The sequence below is a fragment of the Nelumbo lutea genome, chromosome 5, assembly GCF_056320005.1.
Source record: "Nelumbo lutea isolate HS-2025 chromosome 5, American lotus-T2T, whole genome shotgun sequence".
Taxonomy (NCBI): Eukaryota; Viridiplantae; Streptophyta; class Magnoliopsida; order Proteales; family Nelumbonaceae; genus Nelumbo; species Nelumbo lutea.
Window position 1 is genome coordinate 14,507,719 of NC_142688.1, and position 17,033 is coordinate 14,524,751.

General features: G+C 35.1%; 1 protein-coding gene and 1 long non-coding RNA gene across 6 annotated transcripts; one reads left to right on the forward strand and one right to left on the reverse strand.

The window, feature by feature from the left end:
- Positions 1-94: 94 nt before the first annotated feature.
- On the reverse strand, positions 95-1,425 carry LOC148850508 (uncharacterized). Its single transcript, XR_016099579.1, has 2 exons — positions 1,293-1,425; positions 95-1,209 (listed from the first exon to the last, which is right to left on the reverse strand). It is a non-coding gene; the product is annotated as an uncharacterized LOC148850508 (long non-coding RNA).
- Positions 1,426-9,850: 8,425 nt separating this feature from the next.
- On the forward strand, positions 9,851-16,166 carry LOC148850509 (cryptochrome-1-like). 5 transcript variants are annotated; one of them, XM_088943776.1, is made up of 6 exons: positions 9,851-10,135; positions 10,228-10,816; positions 11,462-11,680; positions 12,824-13,530; positions 14,557-15,365; positions 15,854-16,166. In XM_088943776.1, exons 2-6 carry the CDS (start codon positions 10,504-10,506, stop codon positions 15,867-15,869), a joined length of 2,064 nt encoding a protein of 687 aa, XP_088799902.1. In that variant the 5' UTR covers positions 9,851-10,135; positions 10,228-10,503; the 3' UTR covers positions 15,870-16,166. The 5 variants fall into 5 exon arrangements, with proteins under 5 accessions (XP_088799902.1, XP_088799904.1, XP_088799901.1 ...); XM_088943778.1 differs by having other exon boundaries at positions 15,857-16,166; XM_088943775.1 differs by having other exon boundaries at positions 9,924-10,816.
- The last annotated feature ends 867 nt before the right edge of the window (positions 16,167-17,033 follow it).

Here is a 17,033-nt window from a genome sequence, read left to right on the forward strand (position 1 = left end):
ATTTGACATGTCATTTTGGGAAGATCTTTTAATAGCTCTGATATGAAAATACTCATTGAGGTTTTGTATTAAGATCTGAGTAGTTTAAAGCTCATTTGGTTAAAGCATGTCTTTCTGCACAAGTATGAATAGAAGAAAATGCAAAAGCTCCATTTAGAGCTTTCCGAAAATTGCCCATATTGGACTTATTGCATCTTTTGGATGCATTAACTTTTGATAACTACATCTACCATAAATCAAAATGGAAAAATATAGAATCACGGTCTGCCAAGCTTGTAAATAGCCCATGACAATTTTGTAAGAGATGTCTCATGCTACCGTATTAATTAGAGTTCGCATCAGTGCCCCACAGTCGGGCGCCCCACAGGTTCCCCACACAATGAAACAGGGACACCTGTCCTCCCGCAAGAGTTCCATCTTTATGTGTGCTAGCTAATGGGGATCCCATTCTTGCTTGACCCCTTTTTTTACTCGGACTCGGAGGAGAACCTCTGTTTACCATCCTTCTATCTCCGATTTAAATCTATTGATTTTTCTGACATTGGCATTCATTCCGGCGGTCCACTGTCGGAAGGTAGTCATTCCTATATTCTTATTTTTTTTTCTTTCATTGTAGAATATATGAGGGAGGGTTTTTTCACCACCAGCAAGGTGGAATGAACTCAACCCCTGTGCTACAGCGTCGCTTGCCGTTGTTCCAATGACGAAAATTGTAATCGAGAAAAGTGAAAAGAAACTAAAGAGCTCAATCCCCTGAATCCAGTTGTGCCAAAGCTATGAATTGTTCGGATCTGCGTGTTTTGGTTGCGATTGCGAAATTCAATCTCAAAGTCTTCAAGTCAACTGTGTTCTTAGATTATTGGACACCGGTTAACTGGTCGAAGCCCAAGGAGTGTGACATAGCTTGGAAGTTCCGGAGCAAGAGGAGAAATCTTGGCACGAGTACAGGAACTTCAGGAGGTCTAGGATCGGCGTTAAAGAGGATTGTAGCTATGTGGTTGCTAGCGTAGGCTGGTGGCATTCGGGGATCAATGCAACGCTACAGAGGCCTAAGTTGAATTCGACACTGAGCACGGGAGGTCCTAAGAATCTGAATCCTCCATCAATTCACGATGACGAGATTAATGACACAATCCCAATGGTCTGAAGGTGAAAAATGTTGCTGGTGGTCGCCGATAATGGCCGGTGGTGAAAAAAACCCTTCCTCATCTGTTTTGCAGTCAAAGAAAAAATTAATAAGAATACAGGAGTGGAAGTGTGACAAAGATGAGAGAGACGGAAGAATTGATTACCTTTTGATGGTGTGACTGTCGGCTTCGGAAAAAACAATAGATTTCGATCGGAGACGGAAGGACGGTAAATAGAGGCCGGATCTCCTCCTCACATAGGGCGCCTTATTTGCGCCTCACGCACACATCGTACCATGCATTCGGAACATCTCCCGTATTTATAAATTAATATTCGCAATGGATAATGGATGTGGTTGTGAGGCGCACTGTGAGGAGCAGGTCCCGTTCCCGGTAAATAGGGGTTCTCATGTGGGGCGCTGATGCGAACTCTATTAATTAAGTAACATGTGTATGTTTTTCTTTCTTTTTTCTACTTGGAAGCATTCATTTCCCTTCTTTTTTTGTTTTTTTTTTTTTTCATTTTCTTTTAAACCAAATACAGCCTTACTGATGAAAGGACTGGTCAGCGATGAAAAATAAATTCAAAACATCAATAAACTGTTTCTTAATTTTTCATCGCTGGCTTGCCCTTTTTCATTGGAAGTTTTCAATTTAATATAAAAAAAAAAAAAAAAATCCTCTAGTTCACATACTCAACTCAAAGATATTTTATCCTAGCAAAAAAGCTCAAAGATATGTTAACATTAACACTAAATTTGAGTGGATGATACTTTTAACCCACTACAAGATTTGTGAATTAAATTTCCTTTTAAGGAGTAAGGACATATCACTATTTCAAGATAAAAGAAATTAAGATAGTTTTGTAGTGAGATGTATCAGGTATGCATGGTTTTTAAAATTGATCCGGAGATCGAATCGGTCAAGGGTCTGATTATTGGGTCGAATGGTCTGACAATTTGAATCGAGTGGTCGATCTGTTTTAACAAAAAAAAATTTAAAAATTAAAAAACGGTTAAAACCATTTAATCGATTAACTTTTTGGGTCAGCAGTTTGCTGACTAAAATCAACGATTTTTTAAAAAATCCCAATTTTAGGGAAAAACAAAACCAGTCATCTGACTGGTTCCCGGTTTTTCCGGTCCAATCATCTGATCCCATCCGATTTTAAAAACCATGCAGGTATGCATATACGTATTAGGCCTACGACTTAGATTATAAGGACTTTGACCAATACCCCGAAAGGAAGGATTTTATTTCCATAAATAACTATTTCATTACTGGTCGATTTGTTACAAATATTTCCTAGTGCATAATAATCAACCCTTGATTAAAAAATGTGATTTGTGGCAAGGACCCTGACTTGCATAAACCGTTATCCCTAAATATAACTATTTTATCCACCCACCATAAAACAATAAGAAAAAGCAATAAATCAAATAACAGAATTGCATAAACCGTTATCAAAGAAGCTTTTTAAGTGGAAATGGGATTCCATTTTGCTTTCGGTTTGAAAGGACGATAATCAGAAAAAGTATGAAAAATACGTGTAAACAAAGAGGTAAGAAAAGAAGCCCACATATCTATCCATATCGGTTGCTCCCCCAATGAGTTGATGAGATTGAAATTTTTGATAGCATCTCCCTTGATGTTAAACAGTCCTCTGTTGTGGTTAGGGATACAATTCACTTGTAACCTCTGGACCACATATATCTCTGTCAACATCACTACCCCAATCACGTCTTGCCAATTGATTTCTGGCTGCTTCTTACTCATTTATATCTACTTGCAAAGGATCTCCTAGCTAGATTTAGGGCTGTTAATAATGAACGCTGAAATTTGAAGGGCTGCAGCCTCTTTGGATAACTTAATTCCGACAAGTTGAATCTTCAGCTCAGCCCTCCTATGGTGGGTTCAGGTAGTTTCAGATGGACAAACTATAAGTTATGTTTGATGAAAGGTTACCAATTCAGCGGTTGGTCAGTCATATGAATGGTTATTTGCTTCAACCTCTTTAAATAGCTTATTTGGATTGTAGAGTATTTCAAAGCAATGTTTTAAAAATCGATCCAGAGATTGAACCATTTTTTCCTCTGGGTCACGGATCACTGGTTCAATCAGCCTGGTCAGACAGGCCAGATAAGTATATATAAATATATATTTTATCAATAAATAATGTATAATTATGTTTAAGTTTTTTAATTCAGTTTTAAATCTTTTATTTATAAAAAAATATTAAAAATTACAATTTGAAGCCAAAAAAGGGTTTTTGGAAAAAAAAATGGAGCAAGGCACCTACGCTACCTTGGGATGCATAGATCTTGAAAAGTTACAAAAAAAAATCACATTAATCATACATCGAAATACAAAGTTATGCCCTCATGAATTTTACATACGCAGTTAATATGCAACTTGTGACCCGATCAACGGTCCAATTGTCTAAGTCATATGGCTTTTAACCTTATCCGGGTTTTACTCAAATCAGACCTAAAATCTTGACCAGGTGACAGTTTGAATAATTCAACTGGCTAAGTCAATGGTGACTCTCCAAAACAGGCCTTAGTATAATGGTAGCCCAACTTCCACCTCCATCTCCCATGTCCACCTGCCAATCTCAAATATTCAACGCCCTTCCAACAGAATGGATAGATTGACAAAGAAGATGGAGTTAATAAATAAAAATTCATCAAAATTCAGAGAGTTGGGATTCTAATTGGTTCCTGCACTTTTAGTCAATCAACCCTAACAACTCCAAGCACCAAAGGATGTTCTACTTAGGTGTGAAAGCATAATGGTAAAGGGAAAAAAACTTAGTCCGGGAGCTGAGATCATAAAGTGATATGTATGTCTCCATTCATGGGGTGATACGTGACTCATGGTTCCCTTCACTTCATATCATGTGAAAGAACTTTTTTTAACACACTAGTATCCATGCATATCAATAAAATAAGGGTAAAATACAAAAATTTCTCCTAAAGTATTCACAATCATAAAAACCTCCCTTTTGGTATTTTAATAAATACCTCTCCTGAATTTTTGAAATTTTTGACAAAAGCCTCCCTTCCGGCACTTTCTTAGACAAAAAACATTAGACTGATGCATTAATTTCTTCTAAACACCCATTTTATCCTTTTATAAATTATTTTACATATATAATTATTAAAATAACCATGTTTTTTTACTTGACAGAAATCTCCTTTTAACGATCATCTTCCAATTTTTTGTCGAATTAAAACATGGTTATTCAATAATTTTGTATGTAAAATAATTTATAAAAAGGGTAGAATGGGTATTTGGAAGAAACTGCTACATCAGTCTAACATTTTCCATTTGGGAAGGTGAAGAAAGGGAGGTTTTGTCGAGTTTCTCAAAAGTTCAGGGAAGATATTTGTTGAAATGAAATTATAGGGGAGGTTTTTATGATTGTCAGAAACTTCAGGGGAAGTTTTTGTATTTTACCCATAAAGCAATCAAATATTATCACGTAGTAAATACAATTGTCATGGTTTTGAAAACCGGATTGGACCAGACAGTTAGACTAATTGACTTAGGTAACTGGTTTAATTTTATCCTAAAACTGTTTTTGGCCAAAAACCATTGATTTGGTCAATGGCCAAATAGTCCGAATGGTCAAACCGCCGACCCATCGATTTGGATAATGGTTTTTGACAATTTTTTTTTATTTGTTTTTTATTTTTTAAGTCATAATGGACCGTTCATTCAAACCAGATAGTTGGACCGTCCGATCTGATTTTTAAAATGTTGACAAAAGTATACCCATCGAAGGGTGGTTATTAGCACCCACTTCCATTCAAGGTTTAAAATTTTGCAACGTATTGGTCGATACATATCGTTTCAAAAGAGTTCCAATACATGGAACATATACAATTAGATAGTTTTGTAATTTTTTGTCTGTATCATTGATACAAGCCCAAAACAAGTTGATATGTATTATATATCAGCCGAATTTAATTTCCCTCTCTTTTTTAAATTCAAATTTAAATTTAATTCATCTCTTCTCTCTCTCATTAATATCAATTTTAATTAAGCCTTTAAATTTGAGACGTCATTAAATGTTATTATTATTTAATTAAATGTTCATTTGAGTTACCTTTAAATAAGGAATTTAATACGTCATTAAATGTTATTTAAATCAAATAATTTGTCAAAAATCATAAATCAAATGTAACAAGTTTCAAACCCTACTCATTTGCTTACAATAATAATTAATTAACCACTATGCCAACTTTAATCGCTTATCATAATAACATGTTTTTTATACTTGAAGTAATCTTTCTTTCTTTCTTGCCAACTCAGTGGTGGGTCGGTTGGCATGTTAGTTGGGTAGTCCTAGCAAAGATGTGGATTCAAGTCCTGCGATTTCCACCTACATTAAAGAGTTAAGTGTGTTGTGTTAATACAAAAAAAAAAAAAAAAAGTAATCTCTCTTGCCTTGGTGGATGTTTTCCAACAAAATGCTAAATTTTGATTATTAAAATTTATATAATAATAAGATGAATACAAATTATATTTATTTATTAAAAATTAAGGTATACATTAACTTGTGTACATAATAAATATTATCTAAATCTATATAATAAATATTAACTAATAACTGGCTTCAAAAAAATATTAACTAATAAATAGTAGTATATATACACAAACATACATTTTAATTCTTCTATTATTTTTCAACGATTACTAATTATATCCCGATACATTATATAAATCATTAAATAATGGTTTTTATGTTTAAATAAATTAGTTATAATCATAGAAAACTCATTTTTATTGTTTTTCATGTTTTTTTTGGATTTTCTAGTGTATTCATGCATATCTTGATTTTTCATCTGTATCTATGCGTTTCCAAAACGTATTTCGATAATCTCTTAAAATTACATTTCCGATACATCTTACGTTTTCGATACTTTGAAACTTTCTACTATGTAAAAAGGTCAATCCCAAAAAAGGGAATGAGTGTTCCTAATGTTGCACTCAGATGGGGGTGCTAAATTGCGAATCAAATCAGCAATTTACACTATTTTGGGCTGGGCCCTCCAATCCAAAAAAAGGTAAGCAGTTACTTGATGATGAAAGAAGTCTTTAGAGTTATAATAATAAATGAAAAATTGCAGATATGAACCTGGTGGGAAATTTTTACCTAGTTCAGATATGCATAGGGAGCAAATTGAGCCTAAGGCTCCATTTGGAAGGAGCACAAATACAAATATGTAGAGCGCAAAACCTTGTATTTTGTATTATTTTGTACGAATTTGTATTTATACTCCTTCCAAACTGAGCATAAGACTTTGCTTTGGAAGTGTGTAAATGCATTTTGTGCATATCTGAATTTGTGCTCCTTTTTGGAAGAATGTAAATGTTGATTCAGTGCATGTATACATGCTAATTCTGTTTTGCTAATATTTGGCAAGGATGCAATTATATCTTGCACTAAAAAACTCAGTTTGGAAGAAGTACAAATACAAATATGTAAAGTGCAAAATCTTGTATTTTGTACTATTTTATATGTATTTACACTGTACATATTTGTATTTATAGTACTTGCATTTTTTAAAATGAATGCATATTTTGTACTTAAAGTTTATCAATTTAAAAAAGTATATTTTAATCTCAGAATTTGTATTTAAAACTATAATAACTAAACCAATTTTACGTTTTTTTTATAAATCCACTCCAAATCTACTGCCCACAAGACGTGAGACATTATGCCAGTTCAGTAGGTCCCACATCTATAAGTTGAGTTGAGATAGATGCAAGAGACAACATGCCAGATGAGTGGTGAAAAGATGCATTTGTAATTGTAGGCAATACATGGCATAAGTGCATTTCTGTGCCCGTAAATTTTCAGTTTAGCGTAGGGCCTTTGACATGATACATGAAATTATTTAACATAATGATTTTGATCAATTTCTTTCCAAAGTTTGGAATAGGGATAAATAATTGTAATTAAAAATATAAATAAAATACTAAAAATATTGATAAAATAATTAGATTTTCATCTCAAAATACCAAAGTCTTAAGTAATTATGTAAATTGCAAAGCCCATAATATTACTATGAGCAATTCTTCCAGGTATGACTTACAAATCATCCAACACCAGACATCAGCTGGGTGGGTCCCACAATTTATCAGTAGGCTTTTTTCCCTACAAATGTTTAAGATGTGTGTGTGGTGTGAGATGGTGAATGAGGCATTAACGAATAAAATGTTGCGGAGGACGGATTTTTGTGGCGTATGGTTATTCCTAAGGCATCTAAATAAGAAAAAACGGTTCGTTTGTCTATACTTGGCAGTTGGGCGTTTTTTGTATGTGCAAGTGCAAATGAAAAATAAAGAATTAGAGTAAATTACAGGCTACTGCCATGTACTTCGGGAGTAGTAATATTTAGACCCCCGAACTTTCATTCGTGACAAAGCCCCCCCTGAATATTTATGTAATTATGTTTCAACATCTTATCCCTTAGTATTCTATCACTCAATCTCGAAAAAGATTTTTATGTGTTCATCTGTTTTGGGTAAATTATAAATTACAAATACCCCCCCCCTCCCGACTATAGATCAATGATAATTAAGGGCGTCAATTGGACTGGATTTGGTCGGATGTGAGCCTATAAATGGATCAGGTCCAGCCCAATTTAATGAATGTTTTGGACCAATTTGGACTGGTCCAATTCAATGTCTGGACCATCCAATCTGTTCAAGTTCATTTTGATTTAGATTAGTTTCAACCCAAACCTATTCCATTGATACATATATTTTTATCTTATATCAATGGATTAGATATTGGCTTAATCCAACCCAATTCAATATAAATTTAGTACGGACGGGCCAAGTCCAATCCAATCTAATAAATATTTTGGACTGGATTGGTCCAATCCAATATATCTTGTTGGTCCGTCCAATCCGTCCAAATTGATTTTGGAATAGACGGGGTCCAATCCAAAACCGGTTCATTGACACCCTTAATGATAATTATCCTCTGAATTTTCATTTGCAATAAAGCTCCCCTGAAGTTTCACTTTTGCAACAAATACCCATACCAAAATATCTATATAAACTTTTTTTTTAATTTTCTTTTTGATAAATTATAAAAAAAAAACTTATATTATGGGGTTAACAATAAATATCTTGTACCAAAATACCTATACAAACCTTTTTTTTATTTTCTTTGAATTCACATCTGCACCTCACCTAGTGTGCCCCAAAAACACTCCACAGCACATCTGAGCATGCATTAGGAACATCCCCCATACTTGTCATTGGAAGATGCTCCCAATACACGTTGAAATATGCTTTGGGGCACTTTTGGGGTGCAAATGTGAATTCATTTTCTTTTGGGTAAATTACAAAAAGTCTCTTATATTATGGGGTCAATGACAAATACCCCCTAAACTTTTGCTTGCAACAAAGACCCCCTAAACTTTTACTTTGCGACAAATACCCCCTGACCATTAAGTTAGTGATAGAATACATTAAATTACCAAAATAGTCATCTAAACTTTCCCTATTTTCTTTTGCCCTTATCTCTTAAACCCTAATTGACCAAAAATAGCTCCACTTTTGCCAAATGAAACCATCTTAAATTTCACTGGCATAGAAAATAAAGCTTTTCTAAATTCATATTCGTTTCACTCACATGAATGTCTTTCTTCATCTTAAAATATAAAAATCATCTACTCCTTTCTATAATAATTCAAGAAAAACCAAGTAAAACCATAAATTTATATCTATTAAAAAGAAACTTCTACCATTTCATTTGGATATTGAATATAGCTAGAAATCTGCAAGAATCTATTGAAGCAACCAAGAGGGCTTCAATGTTATATTTAGAAAACTAATTGTATCATAAATTATTCAAATAAATAAGAGAAATGGTAGTTAGATTAAAACAATTTTAAACACCTAAATAGTTTTTTTTTAATTAACTAATGGAACTCTAATGGATTGGGGTATTTGTCACAAAGTGAAAGTTCAAGGGGGTCTTTGCCACTGACCACCTAGTATAGAGGGTCTTTATAATTTATCCTTTTTTTTCTTGTCTTTTATCTTAAACTCTAATTGGCCCAAAAATATCTCCATTTTCTCTAAAGAAAACCAACTAAAATAACAAGAATCATTTCACTAATATAGAAAAATAAGTTTCTTTAAAATTTTGTTTTATTTCATTAACATGAATGTCTCTCTTCATCTTAGAATATAAAAAGTATCCACTCCTTCCAATAAATCAAGAAAAACCAAACAAAACCTTACATTATATATATATCAAAAAGAAACCTTTACCATTTCATCTAAATATTGAATCCAATAGGAAATCTACAAAGATCTATTAGAGCAACCGAGAGAACTTCAAAATTAAATTTAGAAAATTAATTGAATCATAAATCTTTCAAATAAATAGGAAAATGGTTATTTGGGGATTTAAGGATTTAAAAAATTAGATAGTTGAATGAAAATATTTTTTAAAACTAAAAGAATTCTAACAAAAGGGGTATTTGTTGCAAATGAAAACTCATAAAAACCCAGGGGGTAATTGTCACTAATTCCATAACACAAGGGGTCTTTGTAATTTATTGACACTCATTTAAAGAGAGAATTTTGATTCTTTAAAAGAGAGCATTTTGAGTAAATTAATGTTTCCTCCATCAAACAGGGAGAAATTCAAGGAAAATGATGATTCAGCCAGGGTCAGAATTTTTAGCCCAATGGAAGAAAGGCTTGTAAGAATGGCGAGCGGAGCGGGGATTGTGTTGTCGCGTAGGATAAGAAAGCAAAAGAAGGGAAAACCCAAAAAAAAAAAGATGCAGTAGAAAAATGGTGTGGCCACAAGTTGCCCGTCACTTTGTATGGCCCTGCTTTTTGCTCCCATCAACCATCAATCTTCGCTTATATTTGGGATCGATTTCCTCTCTAATCTCCTCTTGAGAGTGAAAGAGACGCTCTGGTTGCTCGCAGTCTTAAACCCGCCTTTCTCTCTCGCCTAAGAAAAGGTAAATTTCAATGAAAGCTACGCATACTGAGAGGTGACATTTTAGCCTTCACGACTCCTGTAATCCCCTAAAAGCCACTTCTCTTTATGCAGGAAAAAAAAAAATTCAGAGGATAACTGCAAATTCAATCTTCTCTAAAAGTCCCTTCATCCCTCTCCTTCTCTTAACTATCAACTATATGAACTAATTGCTCTGATGTAAATGGTTTTCTTTTCCTCTCTTTTCTTGGTAAGAATTAAGTACTGAGGGGGGAGAGAGAGAGAGAGAGAGAGAGAGAGAGAGAGAGTGAGTGAGAGAGAGAGTGGGAGAGAGAGAGATGTTATTTCATTGAAGGCAGAGTTGTGTTCTGGGATTGGCTGTTGGATTAGATGTCAGGTGGTGGCTGCAGCATAGTTTGGTTCAGGAGGGATCTGAGGGTTGAGGACAACCCTGCTCTTGCTGCTGCTGTGAGGGCAGGGGCTGTGGTTGCAGTGTTCATATGGGCACCTGAGGAAGAGGGTCATTATTATCCTGGCAGGGTCTCGAGGTGGTGGCTTAAGCAGAGCTTGGCTCACCTTGACTGCTCCTTGAAGAGTCTCGGTACTTCTCTCGTTACCAAGAGGTCTACTGATAGTGTCTCTTCTCTCTTAGATATTGTCAAGTCTACTGGAGCTACTCAGCTCTTCTTCAACCACCTCTACGGTAAGATTTTTCTTCCTCTCTGCCTATGTTTTTCTCCTTTCAAACCCCCCCTTTTTTTCATTTTCAAATTCTCTCCGAGGCATTGTAGATAATAAAGAGTTGATCTGTTTGTTCTGTTTTAATTTATTGTAGTGCTATGTGATTGCATAATTATTTTTGTTTTTGATTTCTGGTATTCTAATGTTTTAGTTTTACTATATTTTCATTTTCTCAATTAATGTCAAAAGTGTTCAAGTAGTTGTTATGACGCCTACAACTCCTTTATATATATATATACCCTTTTTTCTTACAGTGAAGAATCTTCGGTTACTGTTCATGATTTCTAGAATTATTATACGTCTAGGATGTGTGCCTTCTAGAATTTTGGGTTTCAATAATGCCCATCTTCTTCTCATTGTTTCTCGTTGTACAGATTTGTGTATATAACTATCTACGATCTGGTTCTCTCTCTCTCTCCCTCTCTCTCTCTGTCTTCTATGGGTTCCCATCTTTTAGCTACCCCCGTCGCCTATTTACTCTTGATTTTGCAGTATGCTATTTCTAGAATTAAAGCATGAATTAATTGGAAATTTGTTTTGTTGGGCAATTCCAAAAAAAAAAAAAAAAAAAACTTCAAATTTAAGAAATTTCTTCTCTGTATTGCAGATCCCTTGTCACTTGTAAGGGACCATAGAGCAAAGGAGGTTATGACCGCCCAAGGTATAGCTGTGCTCTCCTTTAATGCTGATTTGCTCTATGAACCATGGGAAGTAAATGATGTGGATGGGCGCCCATTCACCTCCTTCATGGCTTTCTGGAACAGATGCCTTAGCATGCCTTATGATCCAGAAGCGCCACTGCTCCCACCTAAGAGGATAGTTTCAGGTAAGGTTTCCCCTTAGTCTATTTTGTTCTCTATTTTACGGTGGTACCTAGTGCGTCTAGTGCCTAAGAGTTGTTGGTTGAGTCTGTTTTCTTCAAGATCAATCATTGTTTTACTTAGTATGCCTAATGATTTAAAAGTTTTGTTTTTCCTTGGCTTCTTGAGAATTATAACTTGTGAGGCTGCATTTGTGCTGTCACATGACAACGTATTCTAGATATAAAATGTATTCTCTTAGAAAATGTAAATGGGAAACCAGCACAACAAAGACAAGGAAAAAAAAAAACAAACTTGTCTTTCTGGAGCTGTTAAGCGCAGGATAGGGGCAACAGTATAATTGTGTAGCAAGAACGCCCAGTAGTAAAAGGCCATTACCAAGTCCATCTATGCAGGGTCTTGGGAGAGATGGACCGGACTGCATTGATGAATTCATGACCAATTCATATGCTTCAAAAGATAGGAGAGTTCTATTATCTTAGTAAAAGGAAGTTACCAAATACTTAAGCTTCCAAGTAGCGTGGGTTTTTGCATTCTAGGTGAGGAGATCATTCGGATAAGAGAGTCGTTGAATCATTATTTATCATATCTCAGTGGTTCTTTTCCTAACTAGATTGTTAACTACAATAGGGGACACTGTTTGGTGCAATGGTAAAATTTTAGGCTGACAAACACAAGAACAGAGGTTTGAGTCTAAGAGTTGCCACTTTGTGCCAAAAATGGCAAATGTTAGAATTAGATCCATATCCAGAGTCTACCCCTCCCAAGTCCTTGGGATGATGGGACCATCATTGGGTAATGGCCCTTTGTCATCAACTGTCTATGGTCTACTCCTTTTGCAATAATATCTCCATAATCTACCTTGGTAAGAGGATTACAGTAAAATCTTGAAAACTATTTTGTTACTTAATCCATGCAATTTTTTACAGGTATCAAGATCATGCTGTACTTTAGAATTTTAGATCCACTTTATTGCAGTTGTGGCTCATGCAATGAATAATTCCATCTTGTGTATTTACATTTCGTTGTATTATACTTCATCAATATATGTTACGTTTACAAGGGAATTGTAGTCAGTTATTTGATCAACCACTCCTTGTGCATAAAGCTTAAATTCAAGCGTTCAACTATGGTTTGCATACTTTCAGGTGATGTATCAAGGTGCCCTTCAGATGCTCTTGTATTTGAGGATGAATCAGAGAAGGCAAGCAATGCACTTCTTGCCCGTGCATGGTCACCTGGATGGAGCAGCGCTGACAAGGCTCTCACCAACTTTATCAATGGACCATTGATTGAGTATTCTGTGAACCGCAAAAAGGCTGATAGTGCTACAACCTCATTTCTCTCACCCCATTTACATTTTGGGGAGGTAAGTGTGAGGAAAGTCTTCCATCTTGTTCGCATCAAACAGGTTCTATGGGCAAATGAAGGAAACACAGCAGGTGAAGAAAGTGTCAACTTGTTTCTCAAGTCTATTGGCCTTAGGGAGTATTCAAGATACACGAGTTTTAACCACCCTTACAGTCATGAAAGACCTCTTCTTGGATACCTTAAGTTTTTTCCTTGGGTAATTGACGAGAACTATTTCAAGGCATGGAGACAAGGTCGAACTGGTTATCCTTTGGTTGATGCTGGCATGAGAGAACTTTGGGCTACTGGTTGGCTACATGACCGGATACGAGTTGTAGTAGCCAGCTTTTTTGTGAAGGTCCTGCAGCTACCATGGAGATGGGGGATGAAGTATTTCTGGGATACTTTATTGGATGCAGATTTAGAGAGTGACGCTCTTGGTTGGCAGTATATATCCGGGACTCTCCCTGATGGTCGGGAGTTTGACCGCATAGATAATCCACAGGTATGATTATGAATAAATTTTCATTCTAGACTCTGGTTCATCTTGGTCGCCCTTTTTACCTATTTTTGGTTTTGTAGTTGTTTATTTTCTTTCTGGAGAATCAAAAAGAGATACACATGCATTAAAAAAATACACATAATTCTAATAGCACGACTCTCTATGAAATGTATTATTTAATTTCTCGTATTTAGCTTTACCTTTATTTGCATTTTCCCTAGTTTTCCAACTTTTAGTTTCATAATAGACCAATATTTTATGCTCATATAATATATATATATATATATATATATATATATATATATATATATATATATAATTAGGAAATACTGGTAGAGGATACAAAGCTGTTCTCCATTGTTAAATGTGGTATAAAACACGGACAGTCTTGAAAAATGATGGGCTACTTAAAAAAGGTTTTCGCAGTCAAAAGAGTCAATTGAATGATTATAACCATCCAAAGTGGAAAGCCTTTTTTGTGGACAAGTGCGCTTTGTCTATTTACTAACTACCCAAAATAATGTTAGAGATTGAATGCTTTGTGAAAACAAAATTGGAAAAAAAGAAAGGGAGAAGGAAAGGAAACCAATTTTTTTAGGGAAAATGACCTAGCTCCTTTTATCTTTGCAACAAGATTTTATTATTATGATATCATAAATGTTTACTTTTTTTTTCTTCCTTAATCCATGCTTATATGCTTGGAAGCAGATTCTCTAGCAATTAATGAAGATTTAAAATCATTTAAGTTTTGGTGCCAAATGTGTTGCAAATTTCTTGATCTTTGATAGTTTGAAGGTTACAAATTTGATCCTAAAGGTGAATATGTACGAAGGTGGCTTCCTGAACTTGCTAGGCTTCCTACTGAATCTCACATTAATTTCTTTTATATGCTTGGAAGCAGATTCTCTAGCAATTAATAAAGATTTAAACTTATTTAAGTTTTGGTGCCAAATGTGTTGCAAAATGTGAGAATGATATGAGATTTGGACGCTATACTGAATCTCACATTAATTTCTTGGTCTTTGATAGTTTGAAGGTTACAAATTTGACCCTAAAGGTGAATATGTACGAAGGTGGCTTCCTGAACTTGCTAGGCTTCCTACTGAATGGATACACCACCCATGGGATGCACCAGAACTTGTACTTCAAGCTGCTGGGGTTGAACTGGGCTCTAACTATCCTCTCCCCATTGTAGGAATAGATGCAGCAAAAGTCAGGTTGCAGGAGGCTCTTTCAGAGATGTGGCAGCATGAAGCAGCCTCAAGAGCTGCAGCTGAGAATGGAATTGAGGAAGGACTTGGGGATTCTTCTGATTCAGTTCCATTTGCCTTTCCACAAGACATACAAATGGAGGTAGATCACGAACCCATTAGGAACAACCCAACTACTATGATTAGACGATATGGGGATCAAATGGTCCCTAGCATAACTTCTTCATTGATAAGAGTTGAAGAGGACGAAGGTTCTTCTGTGGATCTCAGACACCTTGCTGAGGATGGTAGACCAGAAGTGCCAGCAAATTTAAATCTAGATTTGGAACCTCGGAGAGAGACATTAAACCAAGGTGATGTGCAAATGGTTAGAAATAATAACATAATACCACAGTTCAATGCTAATCTACGGCTGCACAATGCTGAAGACTCCACTGCAGAATCTTCTAGTAGCAGCAGTGGCAGAGGGAGAGATGGGGGCATAGTTCCAGTTTGGTCTCCCCCAGGTTCTAGCTACTCAGAGCAGTTTGTGGGTGAGGAGAATGGACTTGGAAACACTTCATCTTATTTGCAGAGGCATCCCCAGTCCCACCAAGTAATGAATTGGAGGCAGCTTTCACAAACTGGGTAAGCAAAAGAACCCTTGAAAAGTTCAACTGGACTAGAATAAATGCCTGATTAACCTGCTTGAATATGCCTGCATTTCTATGTAACTGCTTAAACTGGATGTATTTAATTAAGACTTTGGGCTGATCATCAAGGAATCTTCCTTCAGTCATAGGAAATTTGTTTCCAATATATCCAAAACTCTTTGTTTTTTCTAAGCCTATCGAGACAAATATATCCACAACTCTTACCTGCATGTACTTGAAAGGATCTCCATTATTCATGAATATGCCCCAGTACTGCCAAACATCTAGAAAAGCTTTTTAGATTTTGGTTTTCATGTTTCAACGAATAGATTGTTCAATTTATTATTCAGTACGTATAGTAGTTCTTCAGTAAAACATCTGAGAATTATCATAAACATACCAGTGCCATATTGTGTATATTGTTTATGGGATTTTCTCAAACATATCTAACTCCTTACTAACTGATAAAACATTTATGTGCAGCAGGGCAAGAAGCTAATATATGGAGAACTGGAGACTATCGTTCAACATAAGGCCATTGGATAATATGATGATGGACCGACCCCTTACAATATTCTCCATATTTTTTTTCTCCACTGTATCTGAAGCACACAGTTTATACAGGCAGTCTCCTCCTTTTTCCCCTTTCCTTTCTCGTTTTGTACCATATATAGCTCTGCTGTATAGCAATTGATGTTCTATTAAGGTGAGAAGTGTTACCAGAGAGTTGTGATTATGTAATAAACCCATATCAGTGCCATGCCTTTTATTGAGTAGGCATGTATATTTATCACCATCCATGCGTACAAGGTGTAATACTTTATCACCTTTCTTTCATCACACAGCTAAACTCGTAGGCTGGATGGATCAGATCATGTGATGGAAGCTCCTTCACGTTTTTATTCTTGCCTGAGAGATTCCCCATCACTTTAAATGGCATATTTTGATATTTCCTGTGAAGCAGGACTGCCGGACTAAAGTTTCAGTTTGGGGCTGTTTGAAGTTTGAACAATATTTCGCTACAGTTTCTTGGCTAAAATATCTTCTGCCGTGCATTTAGCTGTTTGAACAATCGTAAGCCCAGTATGTTTTAACTATTTCCACAGCAAAGGTGTCCACTCTCCAGCATGAAGCTTTCCCAAGCATTAAAAAAAAAAAAAAAACTTTTTTTTATTCCCCAAGCAATATATATATATTCCCAAGCATTAAAAAAAAAAACTTTTTTTTATTCCCCAAGCAATATATATATATATATATATATATTATATATATATAACCCAAACTAATGTCAAAAGACTCAAAACCTAAATTTGCCCTTTCCAATTTTCTTCTTATATAAAAATATAAAGAAACCAATTTTCATCTTATTAGGTTTTTCACTATTCTTTTATTAATTTAATATAGATTTGGTTCATGAATTCTTTTGCTTCAACAATAAAAAGCAGAGCCTTTGGTTCTCTTATTTTTATTTTTTATTTTTATCAATAACCTTTGGTTATCTTCGCCGATTCAATTTTGAAATTGTTTTTTAACTTGGTTATTGATTTTATATTAAAAACACATTTTTTTCCCTAGAAATATATAAAACTTTGGTGAATCACTATAACTTCAATTTTTTCTCTTCAAAATACATTTTTAAAAAGCAACCCATGCAATACCGCTA

Excerpts from the sequence above, each read along its gene's own strand:
- LOC148850509 (XM_088943776.1), top strand. The coding sequence starts at position 10,504 with ATGTCAGGTGGTGGCTGCAGCATAGTTTGGTTCAGGAGGGATCTGAGG. Across the intron at positions 10,817-11,461 it reads CTTCTTCAACCACCTCTACG|ATCCCTTGTCACTTGTAAGG; the intron begins GTAAGATTTTTC and ends TCTGTATTGCAG. Across the intron at positions 13,531-14,556 it reads ACCGCATAGATAATCCACAG|TTTGAAGGTTACAAATTTGA; the intron begins GTATGATTATGA and ends GGTCTTTGATAG.